General features: G+C 37.3%; 1 protein-coding gene across 2 annotated transcripts; it reads right to left on the bottom strand.

Moving 5' to 3' along the window:
- On the bottom strand, positions 1-21,203 carry LOC138314797 (serine-rich adhesin for platelets-like). 2 transcript variants are annotated; one of them, XM_069255348.1, is made up of 19 exons: positions 21,032-21,203; positions 19,878-20,177; positions 18,767-18,932; positions 17,762-17,881; positions 15,680-15,808; positions 15,298-15,432; positions 14,755-14,914; positions 11,417-13,826; positions 11,262-11,302; positions 8,233-8,286; positions 6,002-6,214; positions 5,394-5,543; positions 4,926-5,077; positions 4,359-4,488; positions 3,955-4,039; positions 3,412-3,462; positions 3,153-3,236; positions 2,599-2,747; positions 1-79 (listed from the first exon to the last, which is right to left on the bottom strand). In XM_069255348.1, the coding sequence occupies exons 1-19, from the start codon at positions 21,043-21,045 to the stop codon at positions 18-20; spliced, it is 4,605 nt and encodes a 1,534-aa protein (XP_069111449.1). In that variant the 5' UTR covers positions 21,046-21,203; the 3' UTR covers positions 1-17. The 2 variants fall into 2 exon arrangements, with proteins under 2 accessions (XP_069111449.1, XP_069111448.1); XM_069255347.1 differs by having other exon boundaries at positions 5,394-5,564.
- Positions 21,204-21,375: the final 172 nt, after the last annotated feature.

Raw genomic sequence — 21,375 nt, forward strand, 5'->3', positions numbered from 1 at the left:
TTGTTTGCATCATTTTTTTATTTTCTGTTTTGTTTTTTCTTCTTTTTCCCCTTGTTCTTTTTGGGTGGGATAGTAAAGTCTGAAAGGAAGAGAGTAAAATAATAAGTTACACTTTTGAAAGCATTAGAATAATATACCTAAAGATATCTATTGCAAAGGTAATGTATTGGAACAAGAAAAGTATAATATGGTAGCCAATAGCTACATATGATTTCGTAAGGTGTGGGTACTGATGTTCTTAATCAATTCTGCATTTGCATATTACAAAGTTATCTGCTCTTGCAAATAGGTATTTATTGTTACGTCATGTTTGCGACGTCACAATTTTCGGAGAAAACAGTGTGAATTGCGCTCACAACATAATGATGTCACAATGGATAACTACCAACAAGGGAGCTAACTCAGTAATATGCAAGGATGAGATATCATATATGAAGGTAAATATGAAATATAAAACATGCACCAGGAGACTCTCAAAGGATTAATCTATAATCCACTATAACTTAACTGAAAGGAATGAACTTGTGACAAGATAGACCACTAAGGATTGTATTGTGACCCTGAAATCACAGATACAAATTGGATAATTTCCTGGCCCTGATAGGACATTCTCAATTGGATTCAATTCCTGGCCCTGAGAGGACAGACTCAATAGGGGTCAATTTCTGACTGAGGACAGACTCAATAGGGGTCAATTCCTGGCCCTGAGAGGACAGACTCAATAGGGGTCAATTCCTGACTGAGGACAGACTCAATAGGGGTCAATTCCTGACTCTGAGAGGACAGACTAAATAGGGGTCAATTCCTGGCCCTGAGAGGACAGACTCAATAGGGGTCAATTCCTGACTGAGGACAGACTCAATAGGGGTCAATTCCTGGCCCTGAGAGGACAGACTCAATAGGGGTCAATTCCTGACTGAGGACAGACTCAATAGGGGTCAATTCCTGACTCTGAGAGGACAGACTCAATAGGGGTCAATTCCTGACTCTGAGAGGACAGACTAAATAGGGGTCAATTCCTGGCCCTGAGAGGACAGACTCAATAGGGGTCAATTCCTGACTCTGAGAGGACAGACTCAATAGGGGTCAATTCCTGACTCTGAGAGGACAGACTAAATAGGGGTCAATTCCTGACTGAGGACAGACGCAATAGGGGTCGATTCCTGGCTCTGAGAGAACAGACTCAATAGGGGTCAATTACTGGCCCTGAGAGGACAGACTCAATAGGGGTCAATTCCTGACCCTGAGAGGACAGACTCAATAGGGGTCAATTCCTGGCCCTGAGAGGACAGACTCAATAGGGGTCAATTCCTGACTCTGAAAGGACACACTCAATGGGGTTTGATTCCTGACTCTAAGAGGACAGACTCAATAGGGTTTGATTCCTGACTCTGAGAGGACAGACTAAATGGGGGTCAATTCCTGGCCCTAAGAGGACAGACTCAATTGTGATGACAGACTCAATTGGGATAAATTCCTGGCCCTGAGAGGACAGACTAAATAGGGGTCAATTCCTGGCCCTGAGAGGACAGACATATTAGAGGTCAATTCCTGGTCCTGAGTGGACAGACTCGATTGGGATTAATTCCTGGCCCTGAGAGGACAGACACAACAGGGGTCAATTCCTGGCCCTGAGAGTACATACTCAATAGGGGTCAATTCCTGGTCCTGAGAGGACAAGACTCAATTGGGATCAATTCTTTGCCCTGAGAGGACAGATTCAATAGGGGTCAATTCCTGGTCCTGAGAGGACAGACCCAATAGGGGTCAATTCCTGACTGAGGACAGACTCAATAGGGGTCAATTCCTGGGCCTGAGAGGACAGACTCAATAGGGGTCAATTCCTGACTCTGAGAGGACAGACTCAATAGGGGTCAATTCCTGGCCCTGAGAGGACAGACTAAATAGGGGTAAATTCCTGGCCCTGAGAGGACAGACTAAATAGGGGTAAATTCCTGGCCCTGAGAGGACAGACTCAATAGGGGTCAATTCCTGACTCTGAAAGGACACACTCAATGGGGTTTGATTCCTGACTCTAAGAGGACAGACTCAATAGGGTTTGATTCCTGACTCTGAGAGGACAGACTAAATGGGGGTCAATTCCTGGCCCTAAGAGGACAGACTCAATTGTGATGACAGACTCAATTGGGATAAATTCCTGGCCCTGAGAGGACAGACTAAATAGGGGTCAATTCCTGGCCCTGAGAGGACAGACATATTAGAGGTCAATTCCTGGTCCTGAGTGGACAGACTCGATTGGGATTAATTCCTGGCCCTGAGAGGACAGACACAACAGGGGTCAATTCCTGGCCCTGAGAGTACATACTCAATAGGGGTCAATTCCTGGTCCTGAGAAGACAAGACTCAATTGGGATCAATTCTTTGCCCTTAGAGGACAGATTCAATAGGGGTCAATTCCTGGCCCTGAGAGTACATACTCAATAGGGGTCAATTCCTGGTCCTGAGAGGACAAGACTCAATTGGGATCAATTCTTTGCCCTTAGAGGACAGATTCAATAGGGGTCAATTCCTGGCACTGAGAGGACATACTCAATAGGACATTCCAGGTCCTTAGAATAATAGGAAAGTCCTACATACCAGCAGGTTCAAACGTGGCAGGTATTCTGCCTTTGGTGAGGTGACTAGGTAAGATGATAGCAGGGTCGACAGGCAGCCACTGCACACTTCTACGGGACGTGTTGGACGCCATGAAGCCAAAGTGCTGGAAATGTAGGTCATACGATCCCCTACAAAAATCAATATAAGAGGTCATAGATACATGTAGCTACTTCATTATCCATCAAGGTTATTGAAATGTTTAAGTTGATTCCCTAATTCTACCTCCTGAGGACTTGAACCCATGAGCAGTAATAGTTTCATGTGTGTCTTTAGGAAGCTATTTGTACATATGTAGGACTATCCACTAAATATCTGAACCTCTGATCATTTCTATATGTGGTTATTTGCTCACTATTGCTTCCTCCTAATTTACCGAGAGAATTCTATGGAGGGTATGTTCTTTAACCAAAGCCCTGGTCCTTGGATGGGTAGACACTTTACAAGCCAATGGTAAAATATTGGTTAATATAGCTTGTAGATAAACTGACAGACAACACAAGCAGGCGTACTCATTGTATATGTTTTATACTCACCGTTTCTTCTTGTCTGTACTTTTCTTGATGTTACAGTTTTTATCCCCCGCACTATGGTGTAGGAGGTACTGGCCAGGAGGCTGTCTGGAAACCAAATTAGTCCTATAAATACTGTCAAATACATTTTAGTAGAAGCATAATGAATTTAGAAACCAAGGGTTTTAGTTTTTCATTTTTTTCCCATTCATTAAGATATTTGGACTCATAAAATGGGTATGAAAAAGGTATAGCATGCACTCAAATCTATTTTTACACTTACAGATGCAGCTTGTGGAAAATGTTTTGGAGCATGAGGAAGACTTCTCCAGGCCTAAAAAGGAAAATTGAAAAAACATTCTCATGATAATCAAAATGAAATGTGCTATCTAAAATTTATGCAGCATATAATATTTACAGCTAAATTTGAGACTTTTTTAATCAAATCAAAAGGTCGCCTATACTAATCCTTGATACAATCTGCATTTCAATCTGACTGATTATAGACCAAGTGAGTGCTATTTGAGCTAGAGTAGTATTTAATTTTCATAACTGATAGAAGGTGAAATTCATGAAACCCTCCTCATCCTTGAGGAATACAAATTCATATACAGTTAATCATATTAGCTGGCCAAACAAGTCCATTGTTACATACCTGAATGTCTCCTTTGAGTCAATCACCTTCATTACTACATACCTAAGAAATGTGCCCTATGAGCCAATCACCTCCATTGTTACATACCTGATTGTTTCCTGTCCGCCAATCACCTATATTGTTACATACCTGATTGTTTTCTGTGAGCCAATCACCTCAATTGTTACATACCTGATTGTTTGCTGTGATGCTATTAGCTGAGTAAGGTTGATATCCTCCAAGGCGATGAGCTCTGACTTGAGTGGATCAATACGAGCTGGTAATATCAACAATATCAACGTTAACATCACATCATTAACAATATCATCAGTGTTATTTATCATAGTTTAATTGTTTTTGATCTGAACCAAAACAAATTTTGCAATTTCACACTTTGTTTGACACAGTAATGAATAAGTAATATGTAGATCAGAAACTTCAAAAGGTGATTCAATTACATTATTAGTGAAAATTACATACTTTTATTATCTGAAGTAAAACATACTCTGGTTGTAAAAGAGGCGAGTACTTCATTTTTCTACTACTGTAATAGTAACCACTTGTAAGGGGAGATAACTCTAATAGCTGGTACATACCTCTAAGAATTTTACATTGAGGTCGTATATATCCAGATATCCAAGTTCTACAGGCCTCACTAGGTGTGGTCTGCTCAAGGCCCTCCGATGACTGATATTCCATCTTAGTACATAAATGTACTTTTGATAACTGTAACATGTAGAGCTAGGATTACATATATATATGGGGCAGCATCTAATAGCAACACAAACCAGCAGCTATAGCATAAATCTACAGAATATCGAAGAGGTGAGAGTAGGAAGAAACAAAAGCATCAAATACATAAATGTTTGTCATTTTGATCAGACATGATCACCATAATGTTGCGGAAGGCTAGGGTAGGGATGATGATTGTATAAACTTGATCACATGGTTTTCATGATTGGATACAAAGAAAATTTAATTTATCTGAGTAATTTAACAATGATGATGTTAGTAACAGGTTTGATAAACAGTCTTCACTTTCTGCGTCATATACTGAATGCAGTTTTTCCAATATACACCACAGAGGCGGTAGACTTTCTCAATACCGTATCTTACAAATTCATACAAGTAAGAATTACATCAATACTATTCTGTATACTGACCTTCTGGACATTATCACGGACGGTACCATGGTAACCACATCTGACCACGACCTGGAAGCCCCCGAGTGACCACAGGTGATACGAAACGTTAGACTTACTATCAGGCTGAAGGAAAGTGGAGGAGCTTGTTTCTTGTGTCTGAGATTGACTTTCTGGAAAATCCAAACATGTATGTTCTTAATGAAGCTGAAGTACTGTAAATCAGCTTTATTTTGTGTTTCCATGCCTTAGGAGATTTTTTTTGGCAATTTAGTTTTTCGCGTCAGTGCACAGAGTATTTTACAGACAATTAATCATTTCAGTTTCTAATCATTCGTGAAATTTATATAAAATTGGTTAGCAGTATTCAGATGTATACATCAGTATCTTTATCTCATAGTACTGAAAGTGTCATATTGTGTTTAAAAATGTTTTTGATATTAAATATGAATCAAACACTACATACATGTAAAAATATTTGTCACTAACCTTTAACATTTTGATCTGGTGTATGTAACATATTCTGCATGCCCTTCAGAATGGAGTCAAATGTGCTGACTTTAGCACTGGCTCTCCTTGTTCCTGTCTTTGGGCCGGCACTCTTTTCTGCCACTGATGGTTTTTTGCAAATAGTTTCTTCTGCATCATTAATGGAGAACACTTTAAAACCAGAAAGTATCCACTTGTCCCACAAACATTATTCAAACAGTGATTTCAGCAACTAATGAATTTTATGATTTTTTTCATGTCTTGTACACTGTTCACCAAGTTGATGTGGTACTACATCAACATGGTCCTGCTAACCAATATAGCTGATGTCTTTGGCTTGAACTGCCAGGAAGAACATGAGGTTATTGGTGTTATATATATATGAAACAAGAGGTTGTACATGACCATGAGGAAACATATAGTATCATTTAAAAGAAGTTGAGCTTTTTGTCACAGAAACATATTTACACATAGTGGTTTGGTCAAGGTACATTGTAATAACCCTATAACATTAAATGCCATTGTTGTGTTTGTACAGAACTGTAACCTGCTAAAACATAACTCTGTGTATGTTGAAACCTGCCAGAAGTAATAAGGAAGTCTGTTACCTGACTTTGGAATCAGAGTTGCTACCATTTTTGGTATCACCCTACTGGCATGATCTTTCTCTGTAGACTTCCTTCGAGTAGATTTTACAGTGGAGGCTTTGACCTTTGACCCTTCCTGGACAGATGATTTGCTGGAATTTCCAATACTCTCCTGTTTTATCTCAATTTCTGTTCCAGCATTGCTAGACGTGTCTGCATTTTTCCCTACTTCAACTGTAAGAAAAGTTTTGCCACTGATTCTTCCAGACAAACAAAGTACTACTAGGCCTTTACACCTGATAATCACTATGTTCATTAAAATTCATGTTTATTTAATATTCACTAATGGACCACAGAAAACAATTAAACACTTAGTCGTCTGTTTTATTACTCTGCAGAGTTATCTACTCTTGTGGTGATGTTATTTTCTTTGTTTTTGAGAGAAAACACCAGATTGTATAATCTGTATACAGGGATATGTTTCCTTACAATCACTTGGATAAAACAAATGCTCAGGTCAAAGGTGTAAAATGGAGATTATTCAACTGGTTGAGATGATCAATAACTTTAAAAAAAAAAAAAAAAAAAAAAAAAGTACCAAGGCCACTCATAGATGCTGTGAATGAAGGACTCAAACAAAGGAATAAAGAAATTGGTTTTTCATTTAAATATTGAATTTAGTATAATAAGTGTGCAGTGTTGAATTTCGGAGTTTAACAAAATATAGTAATAGTATACCGTATTTGTTTTATGACATTTAAAGTTTTTCAAGAACAATAAGTTGAATAACTCATTTTTCTGAAATACCTGAAATAAATTTTACATTTAAGTTATTTCTGAAATAACGATTCCAACACCAATGAAACCGTTCAGAATCTAAGTATCATTTTTTGTGATTCTTTATTAATTACTAAATTATCAATTTCATCAATGTCTTTTCAAAGACAAAAAATTAATAAGTTAGCATATCCATATCTTAATATCCACTTAACATTTAAAAATATTTTTGGGAAAATATTACATTAGAAATATTACCATTTCCTGATATGTTTTGGTTTCCTTTTTAGAAAACCAAAATGAGTTGCTTTGACGACTTTTGGGCTAATAAAATCATGGCCAGATACTTTTACCAAATAAAAGGTACATTATTTCATTACGTATATTACCCGGATTTCTTTAACATCAAGAAAGTTTCATGTAATGTATCGGACTTTAGCCAGTCTTCGTAAGCCTAACAGTTACTGTAAATGGTTGGCGACATATTATCGTTCATAACATTTTATCATGAGTTTTGCTTTGCCGATTTTTGACTAATAATAAATCATAGCCATGTACTATTGTAAAATAAAGGGTACATTATTTGGTTACCTATAACACTCAAATTTCTTTCGAATTCATAAGAACGCTAGCATCAAGAAAACTTCATGCAATGCATCGGACTTTAGCAAGTCTTCATAAGGCTACAGTACATTACACAGCAATATAAGTTAATTTGTCACTTTAAGTTGCTTGTACATAGATCTATATCATCATGATATTTTGTAAGTTTATGTTGATAAATTTGGTACTTTTTCAATTTCAATATAACGCAATTGTCGATAAACAAAAGACACAACTTCCAGTGACAGAACAAGAGAGGAAATTCGTCCTCAAAACTATTAACTTTTACTGCACAATAATATCATCAGATATAGTTCGTCAATGCAACCAACACAAAAATCTTTATAAGCGTTATAAGAACTTTCTTTTGCAGTTACCTTCCTAACATTTGATTACAATAATCGATCAGTAGCATGAATTACATAAAATTGAAATAAACACACACAATCCAAAATCCACCGATTTAAGTCTGTCGCGGAGGAAGACAGCGAAGAAGGCGTTGTTCGTGATTTTCGGGAGACCAGTGTTCTCTGAGTAATACAAATATCATAGAGTCCCAACTGAATACTTCAAACACTCCATCCATGGTGTATTTGTATGTACAAATTCATTTTCTGTGGTTTTGAATATTGGGGTTTTATTTTTCCATACCATCAAATGTTAGGTGAAAAGAACAAAACAACTTTTAATTTTCGTCGCGGAGTGGTTTCATTGTTTTGATGTGCACAGGCTAGCCGAGCGTAACTAAGAATGCTGTTTTACAGCATCAAAAATCTATATAATTAACGTCCTCTAACATTAAATTTATCCACCACTGAGTTTACTCACATTGTGATACGTACACAGCTATACAAAATGACTGTCTGATTTACCTTTCTGTTTAGGTGGTCTGCCTCTCCTCTTCTTCACAGGGACGGGCACTTCGCCTAGAGAAATTATCAATCATATTAGAATGGCTCTGAGACAGTCTATCTCAATATGGAATCTGGACATGATATATTATGTCTAACTCTTGGAGAGGGCTTAGCAATCAACATTCACACTTTGGTGAACAAGAGGCCCAAGGGCCTTAACGGTCATCTGACTACCTTGGCAATAGCTGTATAGGGAATTAATTAGATATATGGTGTCATGGTTAAAAAATAAAAACACTTGGTCATGACAATGTAAGGATCATTTCATGCAAGTTTCAGTCAAACTGCATGGGTAGAACTTTAGAAGAAGTTCAAAATGTGTTTTCAAGATGGCAGCTTTGGTGGCCATCTTGGTTTTCGGGTCAACCCGTCAAACAACAACACTTTGTTGGGACAATGTCAGTATCCTTAAAATTATTCAGACAAGTTCCAGCAAAATCGCACTGGAAGAACTTAAGAATAAGTTCAAAATATATTTTCAAGATGGCGGGAGTGGTGGCCACCTTGGATTTCAGATCAACATGAAATATAAAAACACTTGGTCAGGACCATGACAAGGATCATTTCATATGCAAGTATCAGCTAAATCACACTGGCAGAATTTGAGAAGAAGTTCAAAATTCAAGATATTAGCCTAATTGACCCCTGACCTTGAAAGAAAGTCAAGGTCATTCATTTCAATAACTTTGGTAACCCTTCATCCCAGCATGCCACAGGCCAAATATGAGTACCCTGGACCTTTCGGTTAGTTACAAGAAGTCATTCAAAGAATTGAGCCTATTTGACCCCTGTGACCTAGAAAATAAGTCAAGGTAATCCATTTTCACACCTTTAGTAGGCCTTCAATACAGCATGAAACAAGTGAAATATGAGTACTCTGGGCCTTACGGTTATTAAGTAGAAAACGTTCAAAGATTTTAGCCTTTTTTTACCCTTGTGACCTTGACAGCAGGTCAAAGTCATTCATCTTCATAACTTTGGTAACTCTTTATCCCAGCATGCTACAGGCCAAATATAAGTACTCTGAGCCTTACAGTTATTGAGAAGTCGTTCAAAGATTTAAGCCTATTTAACCCCTGTGACCTTGAAAGTAGGTCAAGGTCATAAATTTTCACAACTTTGGTAGCCCTTCATCCCTGCATACTACAGGCCAAATATGAGTACTCTGAGCCTCATGGTTATAGAGAAGAAGTCGTTCAAAGTTTTTAGCCTTTTTGACCCCTGTGACCTTGAAAGTAAGTCAAGGTAATTCCTTTTCACAACTTTTGTAGCTCTTCACCCCAGCATGCTACAGGCCAAATATGAGTACTCTGAGCCTTACAGTTATTGAGAAGAAGTCGTTCAAAGATTTGAGCCTATTTGACCCCTGTGACCTTGAAAGTAGGTCAAGGTCATTAATTTTCACAACTTTGGTAGTCCTTAATCCCAGCATGCTACAGGCCAAATATGAGTACTCTGAGCCTTATGGTTATTGAGAAGAAGTCGTTCAAAGATTTTAGCCTTTTTGACCCCCTGTGACCTTGAAAGTAGGCCAAGGTCATTAATTTTCACAACTTTTGTAGCTCTTCATCCCAGCATGCTACGGGCCAAATATGAGTTCTCTGGGCCTTATGGCTATTGAGAAGAAGTCGTTCAAAGATTTGAGCCTATTTGACCCCTGTGACCTTAAAAGTAGGTCCAGGTCAATAATGTTCACAACTTTGGTAGCCCTACATCCCAGCATGCTACAGGCCAAATATGAGTACTCTGGGCCTTACAGTTATTGAGAAGAAGTCGTTCAAAGATTTGAGCCTATTTGACCCCTGTGACCTTGAAAGTAGGTCAAGGTCATTAATTTTCACAACTTTGGTAGTCCTTAATCCCAGCATGCTACAGGCAAAATATGAGTACTCTGGGCCTTATGGTTATTGAGAAGAAGTCGTTCAAAGATTTTAGCCTTTTTGACCCCTGTGACCTTGAAAGTAAGTCAAGGTAATTCCTTTTCAAAACTTTTGTAGCGCTTCATCCCAGCATGCTACGGGCTAAATATGAGTACTCTGAGCCTTATGGCTATTGAGAAGAAGTCGTTCAAAGATTTGAGCCTATTTGACCCCTGTGACCTTGAAAGTAGGTCTAGGTCATTAATTTTCACAACTTTGGTAGCCCTTCATCCCAGCATGCTACAGGCCAAATATGAGTACTCTGGGCCTTACAGTTATTGAGAAGAAGTCGTTCAAAGATTTCAGCCTATTTGACCCCTGTGACCTTGAAAGTAGGTCAAGGTCATTAATTTTCACAACTTTGGTAGTCCTTAATCCCAGCATGCTACAGGCAAAATATGAGTACTCTGGGCCTTATGGTTATTGAGAAGAAGTCGTTCAAAGATTTTAGCCTATTTGACCCCTGTGACCTTGAAAGTAAGTCAAGGTAATTCCTTTTCACAACTTTGGTAGCGCTTCATCCCAGCATTCCACAGGCCAAATATGAGTACTCTGAGCCTTACAGTTATTGAGAAGAAGTCGTTCAAAGATTTCAGCCTATTTGAGCCCTGTGACCTTGAAAGTAGGTCAAGGTCATAAATTTTCACAACTTTGGTAGCCCTTCATCCCAGCATGCTACAGGCCAAATATGAGTACTTTAGGCCTTATGGTTATTGAGAAGAAGTCGTTTGAATGAAAAGTTTACGCACGGCGGACGGCGGACACCGACGGACGGTGCATGATGACTATAGGTCATCCTGACCCTTCGGGTCAGATGACCTAAAAACTTATTATTTTTTTGAAAATTGTCAAAAACTACCACTGATCGGAAATAACAGCATATAATTCAGTAATACATGTGTGTATGTATATTTGTCATTATACTTACCATCTGCATAATTTGATTTATATCTGAATGCTTAATATAATACTGTTAGTTCTATTTTCTTTGGTAATCAATGTATATCTGCCATTTTTTACCTTTTTTAGATAGAGCTCATATACTTACCCTGTCAGTATGTTACTTACTTGTCATAGTAGCATCAGTTTCTGCAGATTTTTGCTGAAGTCTGTAAAAGTGATAGGATGGCTTGATTAGTACATCTACTTTACAGATAATATACAAATTTACATTTGTAAAGTGAAATGTAACTTGATACAATGAACTCTAGGAATTATCTCACCTTGATTCTTCCTTTTCAGCAGGTGGTTCAGGAAGTTGTGCTGTTTGTGACTTTGTTGAGCGCCCCCTTTTCCTAGTCACAGGGACCTTGGAATCCATTATTACTGTACTGTCAGTGTCCTTGACCTCAGAGTAACTGGAACTACTTCCTGTGGAGAGTCTAGTTGACCTCCTTCTGACTTTATAACCTTGACTTTTGACATCAACATCCATTGAAACACATGAGTCAGAGTCACTTTCTTTCTTTGCTTTGTCGAGTGTTGAAACAGTTATATCACCAGAGATTATTCCAGACCTTTTCTCAACAGCTACTGATACGAGACTGACTTCACTTTTTGACCTTGTTCGTCTCCCCAAGACCTCCTTTTCCTGACAACTTAGATTGTCACTCATAGTTTTATCTATTTTTTGAGATGTCATGTCATCTGTTAACTGTTGTTTCTCTTTATCTGATGAAGAGTTTTTCATCTGTGCCATTATTGTGTCAAGTGACTGTCTTGACCTTGTGACCCTTGTTGATCTCCTGCCATCCTTTTTTATAGATTTATCATAAAACGAGCTATTTCTTTCCACATAATTGTTTTCTGTGACATTAGTATCTTTTGATGCGAGTTCTGATGTGCCATCTTGGCGCTTTTTGGAAGAACAAACGTCTGTGTCGTCACTTTCTTCCAGTGATGACACATCTATCATTAGTTTTTCCTCATCACTATCTGGGTCACTCAAGAAAGAAGAGTTAGCAGTCCTACAGATCTTACGTTTTACCTGTCTCTGCCGCGGTGATGAACTGTTGATAACTTGTTTTGCATCCTGACTAATCCCTGAACTGTTAGGACTGGTTCCAGATACCTCTAATGGAATTATAACACAAGTTTTTACATCAGGAGAACAGAAAGTTTTCTCAGGACTTATGGGAATTATTATAGGTCCAGACATGGGACTTGCTATGCAATCAGCTGAGTTTGGACCAAAAGGTGTATCCATGGCATTAGGGCTGGCTGGAGCATCAGTGATTATAGTGTGTTCTTTTTCATCAATGGATATATTTGAGTTATTATTCATATTAACTGTTGTCTTTTGAGCATAAGCGGGTAGATCTATTGGAATAAGATTATATGGCACTTTCTCCAATTTCTGACAGAGGTGACTCTCACCAGATGCTTCATCAGTCATTTTACAATCTTCTGATTTTGTTTTTTCTGGTGATTCCATGCCATTTTTATCTTGTGGTGTTTCAATAGAAACACTTTGATCTTGTGGAGTATCCATAGTAACACTCTCATCTTGTGGAGTATCCATAGTAACACCCTCATCTTGTGGTGCATCCATAGTAACACTCTCATCTTGTGGTGTATCTGTAGTAACACTCTGATCTTGTGGTATATCTGTAGTAACACTCTCATATTGTGGTATATCCATAGAAACAGTCTTATCTTGCGGAATATCCATAGTAACACTCTGATCTTGTGGAGTATCTATAGTAACACTCTGATCTTGTGGAGTATCCATAGAAACACTTTGGTCTTGTCGAGAATCCATAGAAACACTCTGATCTTGTGGTGTATCCATAGTAACACTCTGATCTTGTGGTGTATCCATAGAAACAGTCTTTTCAAATGACTTTTCCAAAGTAACACAGTTTTCTGTGCTATTAGTTTTGACTTGACTAGAATGGGTATTTCCCATGGTAGATTGTGTGAGGTTGGTGACAGAACTGGATGTAGTTCCTATAGCAGACATGGTCGCTATCTGTGTGGACAGAAGAGGCCCTGTCAGTGTAACTGGACCATCTAATCTAGTAGTTAATTCTGGTGTTAATGATGTGTCATCTTCAGTGCTCCTTCTTGTCTCCTTATTTTTTACATTAGAATCTAGTGTAGTATTTGTAGATTTACACAAAATGGATGTATCAACACCAAATGTTTCAATATTTTCTGTTGTTTGGTCACTGAACAATTCAAATGAACCTTGGTCTATTTCCCTCAATGTTTTTCCTCCCTTATCCATTGAAGCAGACTTCCTGACAGGAAATCTTTGTGTCTTCCTATCACTCTCGAGACTGCCTTTCTCACCTTTCTCACCTTTCTTATTTTTTAGAAAAGTATCCGAACTTGATGTTCCAAAGGTTTCTACATCTTCCATGGATGATTTTCTAATGTCAAAGATGTCAACTTCTGAGGTAGTCGCTTTTTTGCTTATAGATTCTTTCTCTTCTTCTTTCTGTCTTTTGTCCTTAGAGTCAACACTAGTACTGAGTTTATCCAAAGTCTGATCCTTTATCTGATGAGGACAGAAAATGTGGCGGAGAAGAAACTTGTAGAATTTGGTATTCATGGTTCTCTCTGTCATGTTTGAAGTAGGAAATGGCTTGTCAATATACACGATCCTATGTCTTACTTTCTTCTCTCCCTCTGCAACACACGATTTTTTATATAATTTCTGCTTAAAGATGCTCCACCGCCGACAGAGCATAAATGATATTCATCATTTAAACAATAATTGGTGTTTAATCGTGTATATATAGGTCTAGTTAACACAAAAAATAATATAAAATAATTAATTTTGCCTTTGGTGTATGCGTAATCAGTGCTTCATTCAATATAGGATATAGTGCCACAGAATTTTTTCGGGATGCAATTGATTATTTTTCATATTTTGAACTTGAAGTAAAATTAGAAGCTCAAACTTTTCAAAGGTGGTAATGGTGTAAAGTAAGTAACTTTTGTAACTGAAGAGAAATACTAAATCGTCTGCTTCTGTTTTTGATAGTTAAAAAATACCATTTGTCAGCGGTGGAGCATCTTTAAACTGGAGGGATATTCCAAACATGTCAAAACATCATACTCAGGGGAGGTAACCAACGTATGACATCATACTCTGAGAGGTTACTTACCTATAACATCATACTAAGAGGAGGTAGCCAACATAAAACATCATACTCAGGGGACATAACCAACCTATAACATCATACTCAGGGGACGTAACCAACCTAGAACATCATACTCAGGGGAGGTAACCAACCTATAACATCATACTCAGGGGACGTAACCAACCTATAACATCATACTCAGGGGAGGTAACCAACCTATAACATCATACTTAGAGGAGGTAACCAACCTATAACATCATACTCAGGGGAGGTAACAAACCTATGACATCATACTCAGGGGAGGTAACAAACTTATGACATCATACTCTGAGAGGTAACCAACCTATAACATCATACTCAGGGGAGGTAACCAACCTATGACATCATACTCTGAGAGGTTACTAACCTATAACATCATACTTAGAGGAGGTAGCCAACCTAAAACATCATACTCAGGGGAGGTAACTAACCTATGACATCATACTCCTTGACACTGAAGGGCAGTTCCCAGTCCCTACTGTAGTGAGGAGTGTGGTTATCCACTAGACACATCAGGGCTCCGGGCGATATCACCACATGGCTGCGATGTTGGACAGCAAGGATTTCAGCATTCTGATCCATACTACATGCCTGTAATGCAGGAGCATTTACTGAGATTATTATAAGAACTTACTCATTGCTGAAAAAATTCCAAGTCGTTAACAAGATCTATCAAGATATTGCAAGATGAACTATATGGATGTTTAAATAGTCTTCAGTCATAAAAGGCATGTGTACTAGTATTTCAAATAACTTCAGTCTTCATAATATTGACTTTCATAGTGCTGAATATTTTTTTCTGATATTGTATGAAAACTTTTGCTTTTCAAAACATTATTTTTTTTTAAACAAACAGTTTTTATCTGAAGCAGTTGTATGAGAGAAGAATATCCTATGTATTGACAAGGAAACATATTCAACATTGATGTATTGCAATAAAGATGACAGGTTTATTATTGCTGTAAACTGCTCACCTCATGATTCCAGCTGGTGTCCACCTTTTTGTCGGAGCGGACAGGATGTTGCTGACTGACAGCAGCAGTATCCACAGGAAGCTGATGTCGTCTATCATAGGTGACTGTGGGAATTATCATCTTAGGGACTGAGCCCTGCAAAAAGAAAGAAAGTAATAATCAAAGTTCATAGGAGTATCCTCAAACACAGCACACAAGCTTGATCAAATTATTTTAATCCAAACATGCGTATTAAATCATATTTTACCTCTGCATGGTTTCATGAACTCTTTATCTTTCTTTTATGCCAAGACAGTAGACAAGAGCTAACAGAATAATACAGCAGCTGTTTTTCATCAGATTGTAACTTGATAATTGTGGTCTAAAACTCTTTTGTACGTACCAGTTGAAGGAGAGGTTTGATGTAGGTGAGCTGTGAAGCCTGGCCAGTACCTTTTAGGGTGAAGCTACTAACAATATTGTACTGACTGGGGTAAGTCTCCACCTCGTGACGTCGGGCAGACAGTCGAGACTGTAAATTAAGACCAAACAGTACACTGATTAACAGGTACTGTATTTCGTATTCTAAGAAATGAGACTTCTGACTCTAGTCTGTAGTAGAATAAAGCTTCAACAAGGACATAGTCATTCAGATCCCCCGCCAATGGAGATATCAAAGCTGAAGTAAGTTTGATTGTGGAGACTTATGTGTATGGAAAAAAACAGGAAAAAGGAAGTTTAGCTAAAGAAAGATGGAGTATAATTCAAGTAGAGCGGGGCTGCAATTGTTGAATCATGTATACAGCCTTGACATTTATATTAGACTATATACACAAAGATGGGTGGAGTTTTGCAAAGTAACATTTACCATTTACCATGATATTTTCAGCAATGTTTCCATGGTAACGGAAAAAGTGCAAAAAATGAAAACCTAAAAATAGCAAAAGGTACTACTAGACCATAAAAAGAATGTGTCTATGAAGTTTCGTGGAAATATCTCTGCTGGTTTTAGAGTTATGCTCCGGAAATGAACCTGCTACAAAAATATGATATTTTCAGCAATGTTTCCATGGTTACAGAAAAAAGTACAAAAAGTGAAAACCTTAAAATAGCAAAAGGCACTACTAGACCATAAGACTAATGTGCCTATGGAGTTCCGTGCATATATCTCAACCGGTTTTCCAGTTATGCTGCGGAAACGAACCTGGTACAAAAATATGATATTTTCAGCAATGTTTCCATGGTTACGGAAAAAAGTGCAAAAAATGAAAACCTAAAAATAGCAAAAGGCACTACTAGACCATAAGAACAATGTGTCTATGAAGTTTCATGGAAATATCTCTGCTGGTTTTAGAGTTGTGCTCCGGAAACGATTCTTACACAAAAATCTGCCATTTTCAGCAATGTTTCCATGGTTACAGAAAAAAGTACAAAAAGTGAAAACCTTAAAATAGCAAAAGGCACTACTAGACCATAAGACTAATGTGCCTATGGAGTTCCGTGCATATATCTCAACCGGTTTTCCAGTTATGCTGCGGAAACGAACCTGGTACAAAAATATGATATTTTCAGCAATGTTTCCATGGTTACAGAAAAAGTGCAAAAAATGAAAACCTAAAAATAGCAAAAGGCACTACTAGACCATAAGAACAATGTGTCTATGAAGTTTCATGGAAATATCTCTGCTGGTTTAGAGTTGTGCTCCGGAAACGATTCTTACACAAAAATCTGCCATTTTCAGCAATGTTTCCATGGTTACAGAAAAAAGTACAAAAAGTGAAAACCTTAAAATAGCAAAAGGCACTACTAGACCATAAGACCAATGTGTCTATGAAGTTTCATGGAAATATCTCTTCTGGTTTTAGAGTTATGCTCCGGAAACGAACCTGGTACAAAAATATGATATTTTCAGCAATGTTTCCATGGTTACGGAAAACATGCAAAAATGTAAACCTAAAAATAGCAAAAAGCACTACTAGACCATAAGACCAATGTGTGTATGAAGTTTCGTGGAAATATCTCTACTGGTTTTAGAGTTATGCTCCGGAAACCATTCGTACGGACGGACGGACGGACGGACGGACGGATGCTCCGGAAACCATTCGTACGGACGGACGGACGGACGGACGGACGGAACCCATTTGTATATCCCCCGCCAACTTCGTTGGGCGGGGGATAATAAATGACATCCATTACCATTATTATTCAAGCTTGATTTGTATTGTTGGTCTTATTAACAGTATCTGCAAATAATCTAGAATCAGAGGTCAAAACTAGTATTTGATGAGCTGTGTTAGAATTGAATGAGATTAACATTTGGTTTAACAATATATAGACAAAAATCTGTCAATATGAAGTATACAAATGAGACCAAAATTTATGTAAGGTGAAACTATATACACGTATATGATCTTGGGAAATTATAAACAAAAGATATTTTACAACCCAAATTAACTGAAGTTTAATTGTTATAAGGACATCTTACCTCCATGTACTTCTTGGCTGCTGAGTCCATGTAGTGATATTCACCCTCCAGTGCTTTGGCCAATGACTGTGAGTAAGCATGGTATTCCTCCTGCTCCTTTGTAACCACTACCTGTAGCACCTACAGAATATAACCCGGGTAATCCGGTTTTATCAAGCAATCAATTTGTTTGGGTAAAATACAATCTATGAGTGATTTTTCTTGCCGCAAACATTTCACTTTATTTTGATTGAAAATACATTATGAGACATGTTTTTCAACAGTATCTTTTAGTCTATTGTGATGTTCTTATGGTAGTATACAATGTGAAACAAAAGGACTAGAGGTCTTAACAGTCACCAGTAATAACTCTTGATGACCTTTAGATTTCTATATACAAAGTACTGTGTAGTTGTTATATTCCTCAAGTGTAAAAATTTCACAATTTACTGTTTTGGACTTATTCGCTGGTTTTTTTTCGCAAATTATCTTTCCAGCCTTTTAAAATTCCCATTCTTACGACAGGCTATAATAAGTGAAACCATAATTTTGATGAATTTCGTGAGGTATTAAATTTCACGATTTCGATTGGATCCGTGAAGTTAGCGAAATTAAAACCCTCGTGAATATAATCAACTATACAGTATTACATCAAAGAAACTGTTACCAGGGAATAGATACAAACAATTCAAGCTTCTATTCTCAAATAGTGCTCCTGTGGACCAGAAAAATCATGACCAATTTGTCCATAAAAATCTCATATTGATCTTTCATTCCGAGTTTGACTAATTTCTTATAGGATTGGTGCAGGAACAATTAAGTGCACATAAATGTGTTCACAGGGTCATGAAGTTCAGTTTTGATTTGTGGTATGACATACAGATAGATGACACATAACTGACAAAAGGCATAAAATAGGTGACTTGAGGAGGCGTTGTCTCAGGCTACGATATACTGATATGACTTTCTGATAGAGACCTAGCTAGCTACGTCCAAATCACAGAGACCTCTAGCTAACTACAATACCTTGAGTTTGTTGAGTTCAGTGATTTCTTCCTCCGTCGGATCAGCAGGAGAATGACCACCATATTTACTATACAATGACAAGTACAGTTTCTGGTCTGCATGGCACAAAGAAGACTTTCTTGGTGGGGGTAGTCTCCCTTTGGTGATATGTGAAGCAAGTTTCAAACTATAAAAACAAATCCTGGTGTTTCACTTAATGTATGTACTTAATTCATACATAATATTTATACATAATATTTATACAATCATATATCAAATAATAAATGACCATTTAATTCTAAATTTAAATAAGATACTAATTTGAATGTCATATAGGCAAAGAAGAAAAGCAAAGTTACACTTCTGATACAATTCAGAGTTGGCCTCAATTTAGAACGAATAATCATATTCTGCCTGCAAGCCCTGACGTGATCCACATCGGGCACTTTGATGCTGATAAAGATATATTTTTTTGGATAATATCCATGTATCTGTATTGTTCTGACAACTATGATTAATATTCAGTTCACAAACTTTTTGATTGTAATGTTTCATTAACCATAAGTGGTAAAATCAAAGGCAAACTGTAACATAACATACATATAATTCTGTTCAAATAAGCCGCCATGCTTGATTTACCAGAAACCGTGATGAAATGAAATACTCAACAGGTAAAATGTTTCAAAGTTTAAAAAAGCCAACAAACTAAGAATAACCACTGTGAAACTGAACAAATGAAAGTGTATTTGGAATTTAGCAAAAAGGAATTTTTAAAATTCATGTTAAAAGCTCTATGACATTATATTTCTTTCATAGTAAAACTTTGTAAGTCATTCTATATATGATACTAGTTGCCATATTTGGAGAGCGAGTCTTTCTAACGAGAAGCTACGTGGTGGCCAAGTGAGCCATGTTAGAGATGTGAGCCATTCAAATGTGCTTACAAACATGATTGGACATGTAAAATAATCATTTTGTGTTAAAAATGTTTGATATTGTTGAATTTAATTACAAATTTCGTAGCTCTTACGATGACAATCTGTCAGAAATCTGTCGTCCTTTGTTTAGAGCTACGTCATTGCAGCTAGACTCAATCAGACTCACATCAGATTAATTGCTAATTTTAGATTACCTTGATGGAGTTTTATCTTCCTTAGGGAATTTGTTTTGCTTTCGGTCATCAGTGGTCTGCTTTTTGTAATGCACTGGCATTACAGTTGGTTCCTTTTTTATGCTCACTGGTGCGGGTGATTCCTGTTTCAGTTCCGACGCCTTGGAGCTACTGGTGAGATTGTCACCACCCTTACTACTAACAGCTTCATGATCCTCCAACCGCTTGAGGAATCGTTCTTCAAATGTAGTGTAGTTGTTAAATTTGTTGAAACTTTCCTCAGTAAAGAACACATCTTTTCCATTCTTCAAAGGAACATTCCTAACATAAATAAAATAATTTGGTCATACATGTAACTCAAAACCAAATACCTTTCTTTTTACATGTTACTCAAAACAAAATACTTTATCTTTTTACATGTAACCCAAAACCAAATACCTTATCTTTTTACATGTAACTCAAAACAAAATACCTTACTTTAAAAGCTTAATGCATTAATAAGAGCGCAGCTCTCTAAGCAGCCTTTGAAGCTTTACTAACCATAACACGCCTGTGTGAGCATATACATTCCAATACAGAATATTTAGAAATCAATGATTGGACTACAAGTTTAAACTGTTTTAATCTCGTTCAGAGATTATAATCCTAACTATATTTACATTTTTTTCCATGTAGCTGCGCTCTTATGAAGCTTTGCCTTAAATTTATATTAGCTGTAAAATGACAGGCTTCTTATACAAAATCTTAAATACATTCCATCAAAGCCTCCTTCTTTGGCTAACTCGTTATCACGATGAAGCCTCGAGTTAGATTCTTGATCGGGTCCTCAAAAAGAATTTATACTTCTTCATTACCAGACATTATTCCTGTAACTCATAGTGCACCAAACCTGTTTGTCGGAACACATTTTAGAGCCAGGTATTTACCAGGTATTCAGTTGTTCCCCTTGTCATATTATAAATAAATAAATATAGTATACATAGCAGCATGCAGAGCCCCCCCCCTCCCCTCTGATAGGTATGCATTTGGTGTACATACTGCCAAGGACATGTGTCTGTAATCACATTATGTTATGGATTTTTTTTTACAACATGGTACCTCATGCCCCTGTGCGCTAAGTGGTCAATATTATTCATATAAACCGGTGATGCGAGTGGAGTTTTTTCGTCACTTACCAATTTAGTGACATGATAAGGTGCCGTATGAAACCGTAACCTTTGAAATTTCATCTATGTACAGCATATACAAGTGTTGTCATGGTGTTTAGACCATTTATCTCCCACGTCTAATTTCTCATGTACGTAATAAAAAACGTGATTATTTGAAGACCGGAAGTTTTTTTACAGCCGGAAGTAAGCATTCGAAAGGAAAAAATACACGAAATGCTTAGTGGATTTTAGTATAGCTATTTTTTGTTTTTCACCCTAAAGTAACAAAATACAATCAATTACGTTTTCAAACATAATCTTATTACTGTCTTGGCGATAACGAATTCATGCATGTCAAATAAATGTTGATT

This window comes from Argopecten irradians, chromosome 2 (assembly GCF_041381155.1).
Source record: "Argopecten irradians isolate NY chromosome 2, Ai_NY, whole genome shotgun sequence".
In the NCBI taxonomy this organism is placed as follows: Eukaryota; Metazoa; Mollusca; class Bivalvia; order Pectinida; family Pectinidae; genus Argopecten; species Argopecten irradians.